Raw genomic sequence first — 19,856 nt, 5'->3', positions numbered from 1 at the left:
ATAACTTTTTCTATTCCTAAAACAGAACTCACTTTTGCCCTGTCTCCAAGCACATTTCTTCCCCATTCTCTCCCATGGCCTTTTCATCAAACTATTTTCAGAGTGCTCAGTAACTTTCCATGCGACTCTAACCAGCCTCCCTTTTTCTCCTCTCTGATTAGGAAACTGTTATAAAGGAAATTCAGAAACCTTGTCTATAGTGATGATCTGGAAACTGGCAAGCTTAGAGGTCAGTTTTCACATGGAATGTAAGATAACAGAAAAACAGGAAAAGAATTTTTTCTGAAATCTGCAAAACCCTAAATTATAACCACCTAAAAGGGGAAAATGAGTCTGTAGAAGTTATAACTATCCTTCACAGTTTCTTTATGTACTAAAACAGCAAATAAGAATAAACATCCTTCATTCGATAATTCTAAGAAAAAGCCATTTTACATCACTTTCACTTTATTGTATTTTTTATACTTGACAAACCACAAACTATGCAAATGAACCATAAAAACCAACCTGAGCAGGGCAGAGCCACACACTGGCATCTGGGATGTATCTTATTGGTTATATATTTGAAAATACATCCAAATTCAAGCACAAGGGAGCCCTTTTTATAACACTGCCAAGGACAATTTGGTTTTCAGCTGAAACCACAATTAGTAAGAGCTGGATAATATTACATCATCATCAACGATTCAACAACGACAAAAAAAGGGTGAGTATCCACACAGGAGCAGTCTGGAAAGCATCACTTCATGCTACAGGTTATTTAAAGATAGGGAGAAGTACTAACTGATGGCACCTGGGAATGTGACCCTATTTGGAAATACGGTCACTGCAGATGCAGTTAGTTAAATGAGGATATACTGAGTAGGGTGGACCCCTAATCCAATATGACTGCCGTCTACGTAAGACGACATCCCTATGAAAATAGAGAGATACATGGATAATGTCATGTGAAGATGGAGGCAGAGATTAGTGTGATGGATCTACAAGCCAAGGAACACCAAGAATCACTGGCCTTCCCCAGCAGCTAGAAAAGAGGTATGGAACAGACTGTGAGGGCTCTGAGAACCTCTGAGCCCTCACAAGTAACCACCCTCCCAACACCTTGATTTCAGATTATGAGCCTCCTAAAAGGAAAAAAAAACCCCACTTTTTCTATCCTCTCTCTCAACACTTCTGACACCAGATATGTGGCTCTTTCCATACCAAGGAAATCTCCAGTTCTCGGCGGATACCACCTGGGTAGCCTACAACTCAGTTACCACACTATCACGGGCGGTTAGTGCAGGTCGCACATTGCACGGGCTTAGTCCCACAAGACTGCTCCTACGCTTCAAGCACCAATCTCAAACCCTAGCTTGTCATCTCTGCTTCTGACCAAACACTCATAAACCAAAGTTTCCCACAAGCTCTTCTCCAGTTCAGTAATTTGCTAAAATGGCTCACAAAACTCAGGGAAACATCTTACGTACATTTGCTGGTTTTTTATGAAGGACAGCACTTTAGAAACCAATATGTGGTATAAGGCTGTGTGGCATTTCCATGCCCTGAAATTTCCATACCCTTAAAGTGAGCACCAATCTGGAAGTTCTCTAAACCCCTCAGTCAGGGTATCTTTATGGAGGCTTCATTACTAGATCGACTGAATTATGGCCATTACTGATCAACTCAACCTCCAGCCTCTTTCCCCTCCCCAGAGATGGAAGAGGCTGAAAGTTCCAAAAGTAATCAGAGGTGGGTTCCCATGATAACCAGACCCCATCCTTAGGGGCTTTCCAAGAGTTATTCATTAACATAAACTCAGGTGTGATCCAAGAGCGTGTATTATGAATAACAAAAGATGCTCTTTACTTTTATCACTCTGGAACCAGAGACTAAAAAGCCAAATATTATAACCAAAGATGCTTCTTTGGCTCTTATCACTTAGAAGATGACAAGTTTTAGGAGCTCTAAGAGCTAAAGATTAAGACCTATATATATATATATATATATATATATACACACACACACACACACACACACACACTTCTTTTTACATACTCCAGAACTGTGAGAGAATAAAATTTTATTGTTTTAAGTCACCCAGTTTGCATATTCTGTTACAGTAACCCTAGGAATAAAAATACCTGATATGAAGAAAAATTTTCAAATTTAAATCTTAAAATGCAAGGTGTTCATAACTGTTAAAATTTGGAAGCAACTGAAAAGTCTTCCAGTACATAAATAGATAAACAAACTGTGGTATATCAATTCAAAGGAAGATTAGTTAGTGATAAGAAGAAATGAGCTATCAAGCCCTGAAAAGCCATGGAAGAATCATAAAGGCATATTGTTAAGAAGCCAATCTGGCTATGCACTGGATGATTCCAACTACATGACATTCTGGAAAAGGCAAAACCATGGAGACAGTGAGAAGATCAGTGGTAGCCAGGGGTTCAGGGAGATGGGGCAGGGGCAGGGAGGTGGGGTAAAGAGTGCTTTCTGGGCAGCGAAACTACTTTTCATGACACAGTAATGGCAGAAACATGTCATTATACATTTGTTGAAACCCAGAGAATATACAACACAAGAGTGAACCCTCATGTAAACCATGGATTTTAATTAATATTGGTGTCAATATTGGTTCATCAATTATAACACATGTAGCAAACTAATACAAGATATAAATTAAAAAAACTGTGTAGTTTGGGGAGGGGAATAATGTAGGGCTGCAACTATTTTTTTTTTCATAACTGAGAACGCTAATCAAAACAACTACCATCTACTAGCAATATCATTTCATAAAAGAAAGGAGACTTTTAAAAGCAGAAAGTTAGAAGGATATAAACTAACAATAAACAACAGTTCTTTTCAATAAAGGATATCTTATAACAATTTCTACCAAACACAAGACAGATGTAGACAGGTAGGGAGATATCTCATTGCTTTCATTTCACCTAAAACACAGAAAACATCATCTGAACTGGCCTAGTTAAGCACTGCTTTGAGACGATTATTCATTTAGTGCTCATAATACCCTGAAAGAGAAGGCGTATTTCATTCCCATTTATAAAGGAGGTAACTGACTCTTACAGAAGTTAAGCAACTTTTCCAAGGTCAGAAGTTAAGCAACTTTTCCAAGGTGACATACACCTCACAACAGCAGCGACTTGAACAGATGCATGACTGTGCTAAGACCATGATCATGACATGAAAGCATCCACTGTAACTGAACAGCAAGTGACACGATGGGTCAGAGGGCGAGAGAGAGACCACCACCAGAAGTAAAGACATGAAAGCTGAAGGTATGAAAAAGAAACAGCAAAGGAGTGGGACTGGGGGGAGCAAGTGACGAAGGACATGTCAAGGTCACCTTGTTCAGAGGAGGAGAGAGGAACAACAAAGAACACAAAGGAGGGGCAGTCAGACAGAAAAGAAGCAAACCCGTAAATCACCACAGGGTTTGAATCCTGGAGAAGGGAGTGGCCCCCCACTCCAGTACTCTTGCCTGGAGAATTCCATAGAAGAGGAGCCTGGCAGGCCACACGTTCAGTCCACGGGGTCACAAAGAGTTGGACATGACTGAGTGACTAACACATGCACTCTTCCTCACTTTTGAAACCTGGAGTCGTAAGTTTTGGCTTCTCTCCCTCAATCTCAAACACTCGGGCAGCTTTAACACACTGTGTCCACATAAATATTTTTCAGATCTGTTTTCACTCTGCATTGTCACTACCCTAGTGATGCCCTTTATTAATTTTTACTTGGAACTGCTCTAACAGCCTCCAAACATGATTCTTGTTTTCATTCTACTTTATCTCTAATTGATACCACCTGTTTATGTATCCACAGCTTCTTCTAGCCCTGCTCTGACAATTCCCAACAAACAGAACCTTAAACATACTCTTCTGTCCTTAATTTTTCAACAGATCTTAACCATATTTTCATATCCACATATGAAGATCCAATTTCTTCTTTCCAAATACTATATAATATTGAATTGCAAACACATAAATAATTTATTTAACCATCCCCTCAACCAAAAAACACTTCTGTTGTTTCCAGAGTTTTGCCATTACAAATCTGAGAATCAGTTTGTCAAGTCAACCATATTATTTACAGAATAAGGAAGAAATAAAATCTGAACAATAGTGAGCCTTTCTATCAAAAAACAAGGCATAACTTTACATTATTTAAGTATGCTTTAAAGAGTTTTAAAGCAGAGTTTTAAAGTTTCTTCATATAATTTCTTCCTATACCTTAAGTTTATTCCTAGATATTTTACATTTTTAATTGTTACAAGTAAGTTCCTTCCCTCCCTGATAATTTTAAGTATTTCTATAATAGAAATATAAATTTCTTTTGTTGCTCTATTTTATAATAGAAATATAAAATTGTTGATTCCTACATATCAACTTTGGCTTTTAGTATGCCTTGTAATTTTTTGTTAAAAGTTGAACATAATGCACCAGGTAAAGAGAGTTGAGATAAACAGGCTCCTAGAGTGGTGGTGAGGTGTGGAGGTGGGGGGAGAAATGTCCCATAGTCCTGTGTCTCCGTCTTAGTCCTCTGCCTTTTATAGACTGTGACATTTACAAGTGCTTCTTTCCTTGTGGCTCAGACGGTAAAAAAAATCTGCCTGCAATGCAGAAGACCCGGATTTGATCCCCGGAGGAGGAAATGGCAAGCCACTCCAGGATTCTTGCCTGGAAAATTCCATGGACCGAAGAGTCTAGCTGGTTACAGTTCATGGGGTCACAAAGACTCGGACACAACTGAGAGACTAACACTTTCACTTTCACTTTGTCCCCCACCTCCACCCCCACGTAGGACAGGGTGGCTAGAGGGCGCTGTGGTTTGTATTTCTCTTCACCCATGGGGAAGGTTAGAGGAGGCTGGGATTGGGTATTTCCCTTCCCCAAGATCAGTCAGGCTCTGACAAAACCCACAGGCTAGGCTAGCAAAACAGGTTCTTTTGAGGGCAGGTTTAAGAAAAACAGAATGTTCTGGACATTTTCAAAATAGCTGCTTTTCCTCTCCCTCTGCCAGCATCAAAAGAGAATTTTTCTAAGCCTTCACTGTAAGAACCTGGGAGGGCTCCTGTCAGGAAATCTCACAAAACTATGAAGGCCCACCTAAGACTGGGATGCCCCTGGAGTTTTCAACTTTCTACTTGTCTACGCTGATTCTGCAGTCCTTGGGGTCGCAAAGAGTCGGACACGACTGAGCAACTGAACAATCACCTAATTAAATATCCTCTAGGCACAAACACTTTTCCTTATTTCCTTACCATCAACTGAATGTAGTCATTATTATCCCTGCTGCATCATGACTGTATTAAATACACTTTTATGTTCATCAGTTTTTCCACACTTTCTAATTTTTTAATAATTTCTATAGATATTTCTATTATAATTATTTGGCTACTTTTACTGAAACTTTTAATGCACTTAAAGCTTTTATTCTTTTAAGCCTTAATGATATTAATAATATGTGCAATATAATCTGCGAATCACATCAAAATAATTACAAACCCAATAAATAGTCTACAGACCATTCAACAGTATAACAGGGAAGACTTATTTATATTATAACTTAGCCAACTGCTGACATCATAAACTTATGGTGAGTAAAGTTGAAGAGCTTTTACTCCAATACCCAGAAGTTCTACATAGGAACTTTAAAGGAAGATTTTTTTGGGGGTATCAAATAGTTTTAAGGAACTTTTAAGGAAGTTTTTTTTGTGTACCAAAGAGTAATGGTGAGAGTAGTAGAAGCACCGGTGATTTTTATTTTTTCTTTAACCCTATTTCTATTTCCCACAAATTATTATTACATTGTATTGCTTTTATAATTTAAAAAACCTCTCAAGGTTATTATATAAGATACAAAATTTTACAAAGGAGAGCCAATGGTAACTTTGGAGAGAAAAGTTTCAGTAAAATGGAAATCATAAGGGTATAGTCTGAAGTCATTTCTCTATTAAGTGTGGAAACGAGACAACTATAAATATTTTCAAGGGGATTTTGATGAAGGAGGTACACATTAGCGACTGCCTCTGTCTTCCAAATTCACCTCATATAATTTCTGTAAAGTTTTTTCCCCATTGGTATCCCTCTGACTTATCTAAGTATCTTCTATCAGAAAATAAAGATCATAATGGGCTAGAAGGAACAGAGGTGGCAGGGAGTCTGTGATTAACAGACTGAGCATCATTTGCTTCACTCAAGAGCAGAAGTACACTCCAAATATGTGAGCAAGTGAGCATGAAAGGCAGTGAGATGAACTCATTTTGTGGAACAGGTGAGACTATCCGTAGAATCCCATCAGTAGAGGTGGAGTCATACCTGGGGACAGCGGGAGATACCGTGTGACAGCTGTGATGGGACCAGACACAAGGAACCCTGAACACAAGGCTCAGAAGTCTGCACTCACCACTGTAAGAAACAAGGGTCCCCTAGAAGAGTTTTTAAACCAAGTTATCACACATGGAAAGTGATGTCAAGGAAGATGAGCTTTATGATGGTGCATTAGCTTCAGCAGACAAAGCCAGTCTACCAGACGTAAGAACTAGAGGACTACTAAGAATGGAAAGTAAAGGGAAATGAGCATTCTTCAAAAGAATGACATTTTGTTAAAAGAGAAAATAACTGAATATTTCTCATTCTCTTCAACTGATTTAGTCAAAACACTTTTCCTGGGTACCTTCCACATTCAAATACTAAGCGCTAAGGATACAAGAAAAGACAACAGACACATCTTATCTGTATATATCTTACAGTATATTCTCTTTTTCTTTCCAGAAAGTTTATTTTTCTTTAAATTCTTTTTTTTTGTAAATACCCTCCAAGTACTTTGCTGCTGCTGCTGCTGCTGCTGAGTCACTTCAGTCGTGTCCGACCCTATGAGACCCCATAGACAGCAGCCCACCAGGCTCCGCCATCCCTGGGATTCTCCAGGCAAGAACACTGGAGTGTGTTGCCATTTCCTTCTCTAATGCATGAAAGGAAAAGTGAAAGTGAAGTCACTCAGTCATGTCTGACTCTTAGCGACCCCATGGATTGCAGCCTACCAGGCTCCTCTGTCCATGGGATTTTCCAGGCAAGAGTACTGGAGTGGGGTGCCACTGCCTTCTCTGCCAAGTACTTTAAGTATGTTTAAATGTAGTAGAACTTTATTTACTTATACACTGTTTTAGAATGTTCTGCCCTTTCTGCTTCCAAGGTATACCTTTGTGATAGTACCTGTCACATAATAATCACTGATCTGCTTATCTCCTTTTCTGTGACTCTAACCTTCATGCTGGCTGAGGCCAGGTCTTACTGGATACTTTCTCCCCATTCAGGAAATTTCAAGAGAGTGCAGTGAGTTAGTGAATCCTATTTAGCTGTTAAGTCATGTCTGACTCTTTGTGACCCCATGGACTGTAGCCCACCACGCTTCTCTGTCCATGGGACTTTCCAGGCAAGAATATTGGAGTGGATTGCCATTAAATGCACAGATTTCATTGGGAACTATGAATAAAACACAAAATTGTCTTCTTTAGTTTCCCAGATGTAGCTGACAGGTGGTTTCAAATTTCAGTCAATTAGGAGTGATCCTCAAACTTTTCCACCAATTAAACACAACAAATGGGAGGATGAATGTTCCCAGCATCCCAAGGAGCTTTAGGCTGCAACTAGCCACAAGTGTGAAATAGCTTTTAAGTCACATTGATTCAGGCACTATTCTACATACTAGGGAAATAACCAAGGCTCCTGCCTTTGCAGAGCTTAATTTGAGAGAGGTTAGATGAACAGCAATCAAATAGGAAAACGTCCTTACTATTTTAGCATAATAAACTTTGTTTCATTTTTTATAAATGAAACTTTTAAAATTTATTTTTATATCTTTTCAAAAATATTTACTTATTTGCCTGCATTGGGTCTCAGTTGCAGCACTCAGGATCTTGCACCACGGCTCACAGACTCTCCAGTGGCGGCGCGCGGGCTCTGCAGCGGGGGCGCGCGGTCTTGAGATCTTACTTAGTTACCAGACCAGAAATCAAACTCGAATCCCCTGTATTGCAAGGCGGATTCCTAACCACCGAACCACTAGGGGGGCCTTCTATAGCTTTTCTTTTAAGGTTGATACTTTGGGTCTTATTTTAACATTCTCTGCTGACATAAGTTATAAGGATATTTTATTTCAAAATTTTGATTTTTCAATGTTAAGTGTTTAAAGAATTCAATTTTTGTTTAAGTGTGAATTAAGAATTCAATTTTTCTTCTCCAATATGGCTAACCATATGGCTGATATGGCTGATTACCAAATAGTTCATTCCTCCCCCAAAGATCTATTATACCAACTCCAATACAGAGTTCCTATAAATATCTGCTCTTGAACTTTGTTATTTTTCATTCATCTATTTCTGTACTAATTACTTTAGCTTTATATTCAACTAAATGAATCCTCCTGCTTCATTTTTCTTATTAGTAATCTTGACCTTTTACCTTTTCATATAAATTTTAGGGTCAGCTTGCCAAGTTCTACAGGATAAGCTTGAATTTTATTTGAAATGACACTGAGTTAACCGATATTTTGAAAACATCTGACATTCTCAAGCTTTTCTGTTTATTTATATATTTGAGATAGTTTTAGGCTCTTTAATAAAGTTTTATAACTTTCTCCATGAAGTTGTTACATATCTTTTATTAGACAAGTGATGTAATTTTGTTGCTCTTGTGACTAGAATATTTTTTAAATCACACTATCTAAACATTTTTGCTAAAGTATAGAAGCATGATTTTTTTGCTAAATTATCTTGTATCCAGCATCAGTGCTGGAATTGTACATAATAGATATTTTTTAAATCTTCTGTATCAACAATCATCAATAAATAATGAAAGTTTTGCTTCTCCCTTCCATTTCTTATATCATTTATCCTTTTCCTATTTTACTGGCTAGGACTTCTAGCATAATGTTGAAAGTAGTGACAGAAACCAGAGTCATGTTTCTAAGTTCAAAGGAAATGGCTTCTAACACATTTCCATTAAGGATGAGGCTTATAATGGAGTTTTTAGTAGATATCCTTTTTTTGCCTAAGTTGTTCCTTTCAATTTGTAGGCTGTTAAGAGGTGACACAGGTATGAGGGGTGGTGGTGTTAATCACAAATAAGGGCTATCTTCAATCAGTTTTTGCTATGGCTATTGAAATAACTATGTGTAACAGAAATTGCTCTTTGTTTACCTAACATCTGCTCTATGAGCCTTAACTCGTTCCGACCAGACCTGCATACTTACAGAATGTGTCAGTATTACCTTCATGTGTGTACTCTATAAGAAATAATCCAATTATCTGTGACCTTTGGTTCATAAAGAAATATTAATGTACACAAATTTTGAATGGATAACCACATTTGCTTGATTTAAGACCATTAAATACTTCAAGATAAGGAAAGATGGTTATAAACAAAACCCCAAATATTACAACTTTTATCTCAAATATACATAAACTATATAAATACATATATATACATATTCTGAGATCATATGTCTGAGGCCTTCTAAAATAATGGGATAAAAAACACAGAATACAATATCAATACAATTTGATTTTTAATTATATAATTATACAATGATGACAAACATTGTAAGTGCCATATCACAGGCATCAACAAAGGAAAGGGAATACTGCATAGCCTGACTTTTAACTCACCTTTTAATCACCATCATTTAAGGAATACACTTCAATTAAAGCCCAATGCCATATAAATTACATTTTATAAATAAATAGAGCTGTGCATTTGAATTCTAAAGTCCTGTATTTCATGAGATTTTAGTCTTTGATGAACAAATAAACACAAGTTCCCTAGGTTCTTAATTCCACTGTCAAACTCTAAAACTATGTTCTTATTAAGAACACAGTTGTATTAAAGCAAGCTTGATTTTTAAAATGGAAAACTTATTTTTAAATAATTTATTAAAAATTTTATATGAAAGGATTTTAAGTTTTTTAAATGAAATTCAATAGGCCAAGTGCCAAAGTGAAGAAAAAAGCAGACAGAAAACACGACAATTATCATCACTGAGGAAGCGTGATTCAACTTACCAAGCCTGAGACTGTGCCCAACTTTTCAGAGATACGTCTACTGGATTAAATCTGTATACGACTTTTTCCAGAACAAACAATGCTTACAAGGTGAAAAAGGAACAAAAACGGAATTCTACCTGAGTAAACCCCCCTTATCGCTGCTGATTTTCACTTCTGCTTTACTGATGTGGGAGCAAACAACCTTGTTTGAACAGGAAATCGTTAACAGAAGGACACCTGTGAAGACAGGTGTTACTTTATTACAACACTATCCCTTGAGGAAAGAGTCACTTCATGGTACTTGCAGCAGAAAACCTACACAATTTGATTTAATATTTTTAATGAAACTGTATTAGCTTTTCAATGCACTGTGTTCTTTCTACTTCTATTTAAAAGCTGTTATTAATGGAACTTATAAAATGCTGAGGCTCAGAGCAGAGATAAACAGTGACGCTGTATGCAGAACTCGAAGCCTAGAGGTTAACCAACTGCAAATCATCTGTGAATGACAATTTGTGTGCCAAGCACTCATCTCATAAACAGAGCCAAACCGCGCTCAGTGAAAGAACAACACATAACTGTCTGCAGTGAGTTCCACCTATAATTAACTAGAACACTACCATTTTACAGCTGAAGGTATATATACTGGCAAAATATCAACAACAATCAAAACTGAGAAAGGGGAGAAATCAGATTCTATTAGAAAAATCTCTTACAATTAAGTAGAAAAGCAATTCTCATTTATTAAGGAATGCTGAAAACTGCTATTTCTACCTCAAAAAATGCGTTAAAAGAACTTCTCACTTCACATTCCCTGGAGAAGGAAATGGCAACCCACTCCAGTATTCTTGCCTGGAGAATTCTACGGACAGAGAAGCCTGGTGGGCTACAGTCCATGGGGTCACAAAGAGTCGGGCATGACTGAGTGACTAACAGACACTTCACATTTGAAAAAACTTGGCAGCAAAATCATGGGAGCACAGTCTCTCTGGGTAACATGCTGTACAGAAATATGACCAACCTGAGACCAAATAAAATGGCAACACCAAGCTGTGTGTCTTTAAGCACATGATTTAACTCAGCTGTTCTGAGCATCAGGCTGCTTCTCTGTCAAATGGGATAGTGACATCTGTCTCACAGGATTGGTGTGATGAGACGAAGCTTGTATAAATATTTATCCAGGTAGCACACTAGATTTTTTTCAATTATTAGAAGCACATCTTTCCTTCCACCCTACACATACATTTGAAACCAGGCTTCATTTCTTAAATGATATTAGATGCTACTCATTCATCTCCTTCCCACAACTAAATAAAAAGACTGTGATTCAAGTAAATCTAATTATCAAAGGTGAAACATGAAAACAATCAGCCTAAACATATTAATTTCCTTTTTTTCTCTGATGTTCAGGCACTCTACCACGAAGTACAGTTAACCTTTGGTGCCCAAAATGATCTTCTCCTTAACTATAACATTTAACACTCCTTACTAAAACATTTAACAACTGTCTCTTCATTTTTCTAATGAAAATTATCTCAGGGCCCCACTAAGTTGTGAAAGATACTGAACTAATAAGGCACTAATGGGGACAATCCCAAAGTCATGGAGCTGATGTATAAATTTAACAGATTCCTTTAGTATCCTAGGGCTAAGAGAGTCAGTAACTCGGGACATTTCTGTGTCTACTGTTAAACCTGAACAGACAATAGCATAAAATAAGACTACTCCAGACAAACTTGCATATTGGATCACAATTCTCATTATCTCCAAATAGGATATACGCAAATGATCTTTTGCTTCAGAGGAGAATAAAAGTACTCTGTTACCTTCTTTGTTAAAAGAAAGACAGAGGGGCTTCTCCAGGAATCCAGTTTACAATGCAAGGGACACTGGTTCCATCCCTGGCCCGGGAAGATTCCACATGCCAGGGAGCAACTAAGCCCATGAGCCACACTACTGAGCGCAGGCACTGCAATTACTGGAGCCCTCGTGCCAAGTGCCTGTGCTCCGCAACGAGAGGCCAGTGCGATGAAAAGTAGCCCCCGCTCGCCAAAACTGCAGAAAGCCCACGCACGGCAATGGAGACCCACCACAGCCAATAAATAAATCAATCAATCTTAGAAAGAAAGAAAAAGAGAGGGAGGAAGGAGAGGAGAGAGGGAAGAAAAAGAAAGTGAGTACACCTAGTCCCAGATCTTGCTGTCTAACACCATTTTCCAAGAAAAGAAAACTGGCTCCCTGAGAAATGGATGACGATTCCAGGACTGGGGCGGGAAGTGCCAAGATGAGCTTGGAGCATCTTGCAGTGACAAAAAGTAAGGAAGAGTGACTAAACAAAAAACAGATGAGAAAAATAACAACAAAAGACCATAATAATGGGAGTATGTCAAAGGGACACAAGATCCGACTGAAAGAACTCCCGATCTGAAACTGGAACAATTTTAGCAACAAAGTGATACTGCATTGTAGTATATAAAAATAAATATCCTTGAGTCTACACTGATATTGGAGAAGGCAATGGCAACCCACTCCAGTACTCTTGCCTGGAAAATCCCATGGACAGAGGAGCCTGGTAGGCTGCAGTCCATGGGGTCGCTTAAGAGTCGGACACGACTGAGCGACTTCACTTTCACTTTTCACTTTCATGCATTGGAGAAGGAAATGGCAACCCACTCCCATGTTCTTGCCTGGAGAATCCCAGGGATGGGGCAGCCTGGTGGACTGCCGTCTATAGGGTCGCACAGAGTCTGACACGACTTAAGTGACTTAGCAGCAGCAGCTACACTGATATAAATAAATAACTGCATAGCTCAAAAAATGAGGCAGAAGAGACAAATCTCTCATGCAGAATAAATAAAAAGTGTTCCACTCTATCTGGGCTCCTTAAGCATGGACTGTGCATAGTTACTTTCTTTCAAAGAGTACACTGTAAGGATAAGAAGAGGGGAGAAAAGAGTGTTTTATAGTGACAGAAGCTATCACTACCTGAACCAAGAGATTAAGGTCAACATTGACAGTGACAAACTATGTTGATAGTACATACCACCTTGGATATGATGTGATGAAAATGGCTCTTCACCTCTGTGGTCTAACACATAGTCCCAGTCTAACAATGGGTAAAACATCAAACATTCTACCAAGTATCTGACCGTGCATGCTTGCTAAATCGCTTCAGTCATGTTCAACTCTGTGCAACCCTATGGACTGTAGCCCGCCAGGCTCCTCCATCCATAGTATTCTCCAGGCAAGAATACTGGAGTGAGTCGCCATGCCCTTGTCCAGGGGATCTTCCCGACCCAGGGATCGAATCCATGTCTCTTACATGTCCTGCATTGGCCGGCAGGTTCTTTACCACTAGTGCCGAAAAGAAAGTAAGTCTCATCAAAAAGAAAGTCTGAAAACCTGTCACAGCCAAGTCTGAAAGTCTGTCATAGCCAAGACATGGCTACCAAATGCACTGTGATATGGACCATGGAACACAAAGAAGGATGTTAGATAAAAACTCAGGATATCTGAATAAAGCATTGACTTGATTTAGTAATAATGTATCAACATTAGTTCATTAATTTTAACAAATATACCATACTAATGTATTATACGATATTAATAACAGGAAACTGGATGTCAAATATACAGGAACTCTGTAGTATCTTTGCAATTTTTCTGTAAATCTAAACCTGTTCTAAAATTAAAACTTTACTCAAAATAAGAAATTAAAATATTTAACATATAGTTTAACATTATGACCCCTATTTTTCCCAATGCAAACCACTCTTATGTACATACAACATCCTGAGGAAATAAAGGGGGTCTGCACGCAGAGAAGCTGACAGTGAAGGCCTTCTTTCAGCCTCCTACAATGTACTGCATTTCACATGTGTGCCCAGGAATTTAACCAAATTTAATGTAACCATAAGGAATTTAAGCAAACTAACTCTCACAAGAACACACAAATGGTTTAACATATTTTAGGCAAGAAATAGCAGGAAGAATATAAGTACAGGCTAGAAACAAAAGCAGTATTTCTCCCATTCCTAATATGAGTTCTTTATCAGTCACATGAGGTTTAAAAATGATAGTTTTTAACTAATAAAAGCTGATTAGAAGTAGGCCAAAAAACTTCAAAATTATCAAGAGGTCCAGAGGCCCTTAACGCATTCTTTTAATGTAATGAATAAACCAAAGTTAGATACATATATCAAATGTGTATTTTTAAATAGCAATAAATTAATGAAAGGTAATAGATTTATATCCACTATTATTAATGATGAGCCCTTCCCCAAATGTATGTTATGCTTCAACAAACAGTTAATGATATTATGAAGCCTTTTTAATCAGCACAACATATATTCAGATTCTAAAAATAAACCGTTATCATTTGTAGTGATGTTTAAAGTTGTGCTATACCCTATTTAGTATTTTGTGACATTTCACAAAAGATAATGGCAAATATGCAGATGCCTTTACAGGTGTTTCTAGCCAGTCTGTTTACATCTGTTGGAGCCGAGGTCTGAAAATGAAAACACTTGAAAAAGACACATTCTCAACATATTCTCAAGAGCAAATGACTTCAATAAAGAAAACAAGGTTTTGGCTAAAGCTGTGAAAGCGTAACCACTGAGAAGGCAGTCATTTGATCAGAATGAAAAGATTCTGACGTAAGGCTTATAGGTTATCACCACATATGAAATTATCTTCCCCTTCATTCATAATAGACAAGCAGTAGTAGAAAAGGAGATGAACCCAAAAATGTACAAAGTGTTATAGGACATCACTGATATGGCTAATTTCATAACAACAAGACCTTCAATAAATAGAAGAATACTTATAATACTTATAAAATACAAGATATGTAGCAACTACAGCACAGTGTTTAAGTGACTTAGCTCCAGAACTGGACTACATGAACAGGAATACTGACAATAAGATTTATTAGCTATGAGACCTTGGACATGTTATTTAATCTCTCTCTGAGTTACTGTCATGTATAGAATGGTGGTAATAATAATTTCTACCTACAGAACTGGTGCAAGTATTCTAAGAGATATTTCACTAGAGCACTTAGAACAACATTTGGCACACGGTAGGCACTCAATAAATATTAGTTATGACTGGGAGTAAAGCATTATGGGAGTATTCATGAAAATCTTTTATACCACGACGGAATTCATGAATTACCTTTTGGCAAAGAACTTAGAAGACATCAAACTCAGAAATGAAATACATGTTTTTTTTCTTTTTTATAGATAAGTAAGAACAGCCTGTTCTAGGATATTACATACAGATTCAGGTCTTTGAGAATGCTCCATCAACGTCTCCTGCCTAATTAGTTAAAAGTTATATTGATAGTGTGACCACAAATACTGATAGCAAATACTTCACTAGGACTTAGGAACAGTATACATACCCTCAAATCAGGAGAAAAGTTCTCTGTAGAAGTTGATATGGAATCCGATGAGACAACAGAAGCTGATTTTGTATGCACCGAATTCTCTGAATGAGAAGTGGAAGCACTACAAGATACAAAAGCACAGGACATTTGAAAAATGGGCGTGTTAAAAATTCAGAAATTTTATTAACTGTAACCCCATTGTTTATTAAAACTTCTACTGCCAACCAGTCCAATACTGCCTATTCAATCTTATCTCTAAATACTGATAAATTGCAAGCTCTATTCCCAAGAAAAGGGCTAAGTATTCTCACCATCCACATTCCCTCTAGACAGGCTTCCCCAGTATTTATGAATACACTCCAGGTTAATTCTTTCTTTTTATCTAACCATCTAATTAATCACTCAATTATCAGGCCAATGTGCAGAAAACCATTACACCAGGCACTATGTCTTGGAGATAAACAGGGCAAAGCTCTCATGTTCTTAAAGCTCACAAGCTTGTGGAAGAGACAGACAAGTAGATAAATAGCACAATGTGATAACTCTAACTATACACATACATACGCCCCCTAGGTGGACAGAGAGCAGAGAGACGGACAGAGAAGCACGATGATCATGAATCCGGAAAAAGGAAAAGAAAGTACCTAACTCTACCCAGGAAAGTTCAGGGAAGACATTACAGAGCAGCTGATATCGCAACTGAGTCTTGAAAGACAGGAAATTGCCAGGCTGACAAACAAGCAAGGGAATTCCAAAAACACACAAAACACACTGAAAGTATAGAATTATTAAAGAGCATAGAACACTAGAGGAGAAGGCAATGGCACCCCACTCCAGTACTCTTGCCTGGAAAATCCCATGGACGAAGAAGCCTGGTAGGCTGTAGTCCATGGGGTCGCGAAGAGTCGGACACGACTGAGCGACTTCACTTTCACTTTTTACTTTCATGCATTGGGGAAGGAAATGGCAACCCCCTCCAGTGTTCTTGCCTGGAGAATCCCAGGGACGGGGGAGCCTGGTGGGCTGCCGTCTATGGGGTCGCACAGAGTCGGGCACGACTGAAGTGACTTGGCAGCATAGAACACTAGAGAAACTACAAATAGTTTGACAGGGCTAGATGAGCAGAAGGGGACAAGATAATGATGGAATGATGAGCCTGTGTTTGTACCTTGCAACTTTCCCCACAACCAAATTGTGTGTTTTTTAACAAGCCTGTCTTAAGTATCCATTTTTTCCATTACACTAAGTAATCACACTTGATAGTTACTTTTATTCTCTTAAATTCTTATACCTTTGATACCTGATCAAATACTGCCTTTTACTGTTTATTGGTCTCAAGTATGTAAATATTGTCTCACCAATTAAAATTTCAATGTCCCAAGAAGGACAACCGTGTCTTTATTTTCTATAAAATCTACTTCAGTGCCTTTGTATATAGTTAGCGTGTTATTATGTTTATTAAATTCAAAAATACAGTGACAATAAACCGATGCCACAAACTGAATGATTTACATCATTTCCTTTTATCAGTAAAAGAAACTTAAAATTATTTAAGGAAGAAAAAATCAATGGTAGGAAAATCTCAGACATTTTGAACTGAAACTTAAAAGTTCTGACTAAAAAAATACATTTTTCTAAAGCTTCACTCCCAACATATTAAAAGCCTACTTCACACAAAAAGTCAAGATTCTGATGGAATAATCCACCTTGAGGTTGTGATATTTAGAAACCACATTTTTGTTTTAAAATTTGTCCACTATAATACCTGCATGTAGTGACTACTACATTATGTTTACAATGTGAAAATCATCTCCCCTCAAATAACTGTCAGCTCATTTAAAAAAATTTTTTTTCAGTTTCACTGAGGTTTGGATACTAAAAAAACTGTATATATTTTAGGTGTACAATATGATACTCTGATATATGTATTCACTATGAAATGATCACCACAATAAAGCTAATTGAGACACCATCACCTCACACAGTTACCTTTGTTTTTCTGGTGAGACAATTTGAGATCTACCATCTTGGCAATTTCAAGTATACAATATTACTAAACTATAGTCACTATGCTATATATTACATACCCAGACGTAATTTATATCTGAAAATTTGTCCTTTTTGATCAGACAAATTTATCCCCCTTATCAGATAGGATTTAAAAACATTTTCTCTCACTCTGTAGGTCACTTTGATGTAGTCCTAACAGTTTGTTTTTGCTTTTGTTACCTGCCCTAACGGTGGCAAATCCAAGAAACCATTCTCAAAACCAGTACCAAAGAGCTCTTCCCCGATGTTTTCCTCCGGGAGTTTTACAGATTCAGGTCCTACTTTTATGTGCTTAATCCATTTTGATTGATTTCTGCACGTGATGTAATATAAGGGTCCAATTTCACCCTTCTGCATATGGATATCCATTTTCACCAACACCATTCATTGAAGAGTCTATCATTTCCTCACTGTTCATCCCTGGTGCTGTTTTTCAAAGGTAGATTGACTGTATACATGCACAGTTCCATTTCCGGGCTCTCCAATCTGTTCTGCTGTCCACTGTTTTGATAACCATAGCCTTGCAATATGATTTGAGGTTAGGAAGTATGATGCCTCCAGCTCTGTTCTTTGTGCTCAAGACTGCTTTAGCTATTTTGGGTTTTTCATGGTTCCATACTGACTTCAAGATTGTTTTTTTCTATCTGTGTAATATGCCATTAAAATTTTTATGTAGCATGCATTGAATCTGTAAATCCCTTTGGGCAGCAATAACATTTTAACAAGATTAATTCTACCAATTCATTAACACAGGATAACTTTCCATCAATTTGTGTCTTTTTCAATTTCTTCCATCATCGTTTTATAGTTTTCTTCATACAGGTCTTTAACTTCCCTGGATAATTTTATTCCTTAGTATGTATTCTTTTTGATGCTATTGCAGTGCATTTGTTTCCTTAATGTCTTTTTTGGAAAATGCATTATTAGTATATAGAAACAACTGACTTCTGCATGTTGATTTTGTATTCCTGCCACTTTCCTGAATGTATTAGTTTTTTTGTACAGTTTTTTCAGTGTTGCATGTATAAAATCATGCTATCTACAATATGTTTTTATATATTTATACAATGTGAAAATCATCTCTCTCAAAATAATCACTTCATTTAAATGAATGAAAATGGCATTCCACTGGGAACACATCAAAAATTTTGTTTTCAAATACAAACATCTCTTTACTTTATTAACTGTTTCAAAGTATAATTGTGGTTAATTGTTTTTGTGTCCGAGAATCTATAATATGACAAGGGAACGGTCATAAGAATTCTATTATCTAGCTTCATAGTGTAAGGAAAGAGAAACTGATAGGCTGAGAATGATTTCTTTTTTTCTGTACCAATTTATGATTAATTAAAATAACATTAAATATAACATTAAAATAACAAGTATAACAATACAAATTTAGGCACAGTACTCTGACAAATATTGTTTGCTGTCTACTCCATGGATAAACACATTCCTTTCTTTCCTGATCTGCATGAGGACAGTTATGGTGAGCCCAAGGTGACATGCTTGCTTTTGGTGCTTTTGTGTCTAGGAGACAAGGTGACACCATTTTGGTCAATGAAATTTAGGGGGAAGTCTGCTCCATTGTTAAGAAAGCCCTTTATTTTCTTAATAAAGGGGAGGAGAAATAGCAAGGCACTTCTTAACCTTTCCCGCTTTCTCTTGCCTGGACCAAGAATGCAAAGCTCAGAAATACCAGGCATCCTGTAAACGGGAGCAAGTGCTGGCCTGTGTAGGACACCAAAGAGTAAAGTCCTTTCCCGGTGAGAGATGAATCCACCCCAACAACTCCCTGCTTTGGGAGTCTTGGTTATGTAAAATAAATGAAGTTCAATTTGTAAAATCACTGTGATGGCATCTTCTATTCTGTACACCCAAACATAACTCTCTGTTACAGGAATCAACACTTTACAAAGTCTATTTTGAACAAGTTGAAATGTATAATACTATTTTTTATGTGTATGACCTGAGCAAACAGAAAAATATGTAAAGGCAAAAAAATACAACTTGGAATTAGGGTAGTGGTCCCATCACTTCATGGCAGATAGATGGGGAAACAATGGAAACAGTGGATGACTTTATTTTTCTGGACTAAAAGATCACTGCTGATAGTGATTGCAGCAATGAAATTAAAAGACGCTTACTCCTTGGAAGGAAAGTTATGACCAACCTAGACAGCATATTAAAAAGCAGAGACATTACTTTGCCAACAAAGATCCGTCTAGTCAAGGCTATGGTTTTTCCAGTGGTCATGTATGGATGTGAGAGTTGGACTATAAAGAAAGCTGAGCGCTGAAAAATTGATGCTTTTGAACTGTGGTCAGATTAGCTGCATAAATTTAAAAATTATAATGGGAAAGTTAC

At 37.4% G+C, this 19,856-nt stretch overlaps 1 protein-coding gene and 1 long non-coding RNA gene across 34 annotated transcripts in view; both read right to left on the bottom strand.

The window, feature by feature from the left end:
- The window catches only part of MTMR2 (myotubularin related protein 2), a 103,803-nt gene that overhangs the window by 50,562 nt on the left and 33,385 nt on the right, over window positions 1–19,856 (bottom strand). For all 32 annotated transcript variants that reach the window (XM_081545409.1, XM_081545410.1, XM_081545428.1 and 29 more), the window contains one exon: window positions 15,456–15,561. In XM_081545409.1, the coding sequence (XP_081401535.1) occupies window positions 15,456–15,561 (106 nt within the window). The remainder of the gene's footprint in view (window positions 1–15,455; window positions 15,562–19,856) is intronic.
- LOC145527428 (uncharacterized) lies at window positions 6,784–9,199 on the bottom strand. 2 transcript variants are annotated; one of them, XR_014069746.1, is made up of 2 exons: window positions 7,415–9,199; window positions 6,784–7,052 (listed from the first exon to the last, which is right to left on the bottom strand). It is a non-coding gene; the product is annotated as an uncharacterized LOC145527428 (long non-coding RNA). The 2 variants fall into 2 exon arrangements; XR_014069745.1 differs by having other exon boundaries at window positions 6,784–7,057; window positions 7,415–9,198.

Source organism: Giraffa tippelskirchi, chromosome 11 (genome assembly GCF_054371585.1).
Source record: "Giraffa tippelskirchi isolate mGirTip1 chromosome 11, T2T-mGirTip1v1.2.pri, whole genome shotgun sequence".
NCBI classification, from domain to species: Eukaryota; Metazoa; Chordata; class Mammalia; order Artiodactyla; family Giraffidae; genus Giraffa; species Giraffa tippelskirchi.
The sequence above is the reverse complement of the archived record's forward strand: the minus strand, read 5'-3'. Positions and strand labels throughout refer to the sequence as shown.